Raw genomic sequence first — 2,729 nt, forward strand, 5'->3', positions numbered from 1 at the left:
TTTTTTTCTTGCGATTTTCTTCTTTGTTTTTTTTTACTCGTTTCCTTTTTTTTTTCTTGTTGGGTATCACTATTGTGTTGTATCGTACCTTCTTGTTGTTTTCTGTGTGTGTTTGGGCTCCTCAGCGCTGCATCTCTCTCTCTCTCTTTCTTTCTCTGTGTGTGTGCGTGTGTGGGAGGGAGAGTTGAGGGCGTTTTGTTTTATTGCTTTCATTGCTAACTGTATCTGGCCTTTTCTTCACTGCGAGGTACGGCGTGCGTGGCAAAGTGGAAGAAAGCAGAGGCACTCGTGGTTGGGCGTGGCGCCGAGGTGGCGGAGCCGCCCACAGGAAATGCTGCCGGAGGACTCTGAAGTAGAGGTGCTGCTGGACCCTTTGACGTATACGCGGGCCATTCACAAAGACCCTGGCGCCCGCTGGGTTGTTGGGCTCAGGCCTGTGGAACTGCAGAGGGCGCCACGATTCCCGCAGTCAGGCGATGCAGCCACGGGTGGCACAAGGTTCCCGAACGTGGGGAGCCGATGGTATGAAGGACGGTTTGAAGTGTGGATGCGCGTGCCGGTTCTGTTAGGCTTGATGTGCCTGGTTGAGCTTGCGTGTCTTATTGCCACGGGGACCACAAGGCATCCCCTAGACTTTCCGTCGGTGGAGGAAGCATTGTGGGATTACGCTAGAAGACAAACGGATGGTGTGGCGGAGTTTCCAAGGAAGGCATGGCGCATCTGGGTGACCTCGTCTCTCGCAGCCTTGTTTGGTCTAACGCTCTCGTGGAAGTTTGGCACAGCCGCGCGAAACTTTTGGGCGCTTTGTGGCGTGGGCATCTCTCTGTTGTCCCTCATGGCTACGGTTGCGCAGTTGTTTATGTTGTGGGTGGCCTGTAGCGATTCGCCCATAAGCAAGATGGAGGAGTGTGACGTTCCTTTTGTCTTGTATTGGACATTTAGCGTAGTTCGCCTGGGCGGCCCACTTTTTGCCGTCTGGTGCGTGGGTCCTGTTCTGGACATTATGCAGGATGTACGTGCCCGGTGGAAGATTATACTGGGCCTCCCCGCTCTTTCTCTCACTCTCGCCGTGCTACTCTGGGTGATGGGCGAGTCTGCGGTGGTGGGCGGCAACGCCGTGTACACATGGTGTGGCTACGTAACGCTGGCGTCATGGGGCCCCCTACTGCTCCGCTGCAGCAGGCAGAGGCGGTTCCAGGTGGTATTCGTGGCGAAGCCTCACATGGACTGAATTGGGGAGGGTTTTAGATGCGTCGCACCCGGCCAGAATGAGAAAGGGACGAAAAGAGAGAGAGAGGAGGGTATCAAATTAACACAAGTTGTTCTTGTTGTATGTGTGTGTGTGTGTTGTTTTTTGTTTTTGTTTTTTCATCCTCCCCACTCCGTCTTGGTTTTACTTTTAATCTTTCCTTCTGTGATTATTTTGCCTGCGACTTGGTGTTTTCTCTGCGTTTTCCGCCCACCCACCCACGCACGCACGCACGCACTCGCCGCGTGCATGCTTCGCCGCATGGCTGCTTGTAGCATTCGTCTCGCTGCTTTTCGTGCTTCTCGCCCCTTCCCTCCCGACGGAATGAGGGCCCACTGCACAACTGTCTGGGGGTGGTGTGACACGTGGGAGGAATGACCACCCATTTGTTGCCACCACCGTACACCGCGTTGCCGCTGCGGCTGCTGGACTGCTCCTCCTGTGCCCTCCTGCCTGCGCTGCGGCGGCCGCGGCTAGGCGTCACCTCGGGCGCCGTTGCCAGGTTTGCCATGGACGCCATCACGGGCGCCGTTGTTGTGGGGGGTGCCACGGAGACCCTTGTGCCCTTCGCCTTGCTGCGACGCCTGCACGAGAGTTTGCTGTCGGCGGCGACGGAGACTCAGCGAAGCGCGGCGTGGAACATGCTTGCTGAGGGGAATCAACTGGTGGTTCTCGTCGAGCCATGTGAGGTGCCGCAGCTGATGAAGCAATTTCCGCAGTACAAGAAGGTGTGCATGTGTGTGCCATCGGGCCCGCTTGCGTCGCGGATGTTGTTTCAGCAGAAACACCTGGAGGAATTTTACGCGGAGGCGCTGACCCCGGCGATGGTCGCGTTGTCCTCGACGGCGGGGTACAGCTGGACGGCGTGGATGCGCTCGTCGTTGACGTGCCGCTTCGAGGGGCTGTATGTCCCCAGCATACGTGTGGCCGAGGGCGTGGCGCATTTGCTGGGCGCCGGCGGTGGCTGTGCGCGTGTGGTGCTGGAGGAGGGCGTCCGGGGCCTGACACCGCGCTGGTTGGAGATTGTCATGAAGACCACGTCGTCTTGCGGGGTGCCGCCGGGGCGGGTGGTGCTCGCCTTGTGCCGCAACGAGGGCAGCGATGGCGACCTCATCGCGCGGGCCATTGGCATGGGCGTCGGCGGCCTGGCGGTGTCCACAGTCCCCGCCCCGCTCTTCCCCCACGCAGAGGAGCTGGTGGGCATCGACGACGTGGTCGCCGTCGCGGCGGGGTGGAATGACGTCTGCGGGCGTCTCACCGCGGAGGAGCTGGCGACCCTCGACGACTGCGTCGAGTACTGCGGCGCGATGCGAGCGGCGTGGGACCGGCGCTGGCGCGCGGCGGAGACGCAGACGCATTGAACCCCCGCGCGCACACATGGCGTCGCCGCGGAGCACGCTGAAGGCATCGGCCCCCCAATTCGCTCCTTTTGCCCTCCGATGTTTTTTTGTTCCTCCTCTCCTCCCCTTTTTCTCGCTCT

At 59.6% G+C, this 2,729-nt stretch overlaps 2 protein-coding genes across 2 annotated transcripts, besides 4 other annotated features; both read left to right on the forward strand.

The window, feature by feature from the left end:
• Window positions 1-61: a microsatellite.
• A 71-nt stretch (window positions 62-132) lies between these two features.
• Window positions 133-157: a microsatellite.
• A 174-nt stretch (window positions 158-331) lies between these two features.
• Tco025E_09865 (uncharacterized protein) lies at window positions 332-1,231 on the forward strand (the record flags this gene model as incomplete). The annotated part of the gene is made up of 1 exon (XM_029376668.1): window positions 332-1,231. One exon carries the CDS (start codon window positions 332-334, stop codon window positions 1,229-1,231), a length of 900 nt encoding a protein of 299 aa, XP_029223196.1.
• Window positions 1,232-1,326: 95 nt separating this feature from the next.
• Window positions 1,327-1,364: a microsatellite.
• Window positions 1,365-1,455: 91 nt separating this feature from the next.
• Window positions 1,456-1,487: a microsatellite.
• A 136-nt stretch (window positions 1,488-1,623) lies between these two features.
• On the forward strand, window positions 1,624-2,610 carry Tco025E_09866 (uncharacterized protein; the record flags this gene model as incomplete). The annotated part of the gene is made up of 1 exon (XM_029376669.1): window positions 1,624-2,610. One exon carries the CDS (start codon window positions 1,624-1,626, stop codon window positions 2,608-2,610), a length of 987 nt encoding a protein of 328 aa, XP_029223197.1.
• Window positions 2,611-2,729: the final 119 nt, after the last annotated feature.

This window comes from Trypanosoma conorhini (assembly GCF_003719485.1).
Source record: "Trypanosoma conorhini strain 025E chromosome Unknown Tco_14.4_contig_01329, whole genome shotgun sequence".
NCBI classification, from domain to species: domain Eukaryota; phylum Euglenozoa; class Kinetoplastea; order Trypanosomatida; family Trypanosomatidae; genus Trypanosoma; species Trypanosoma conorhini.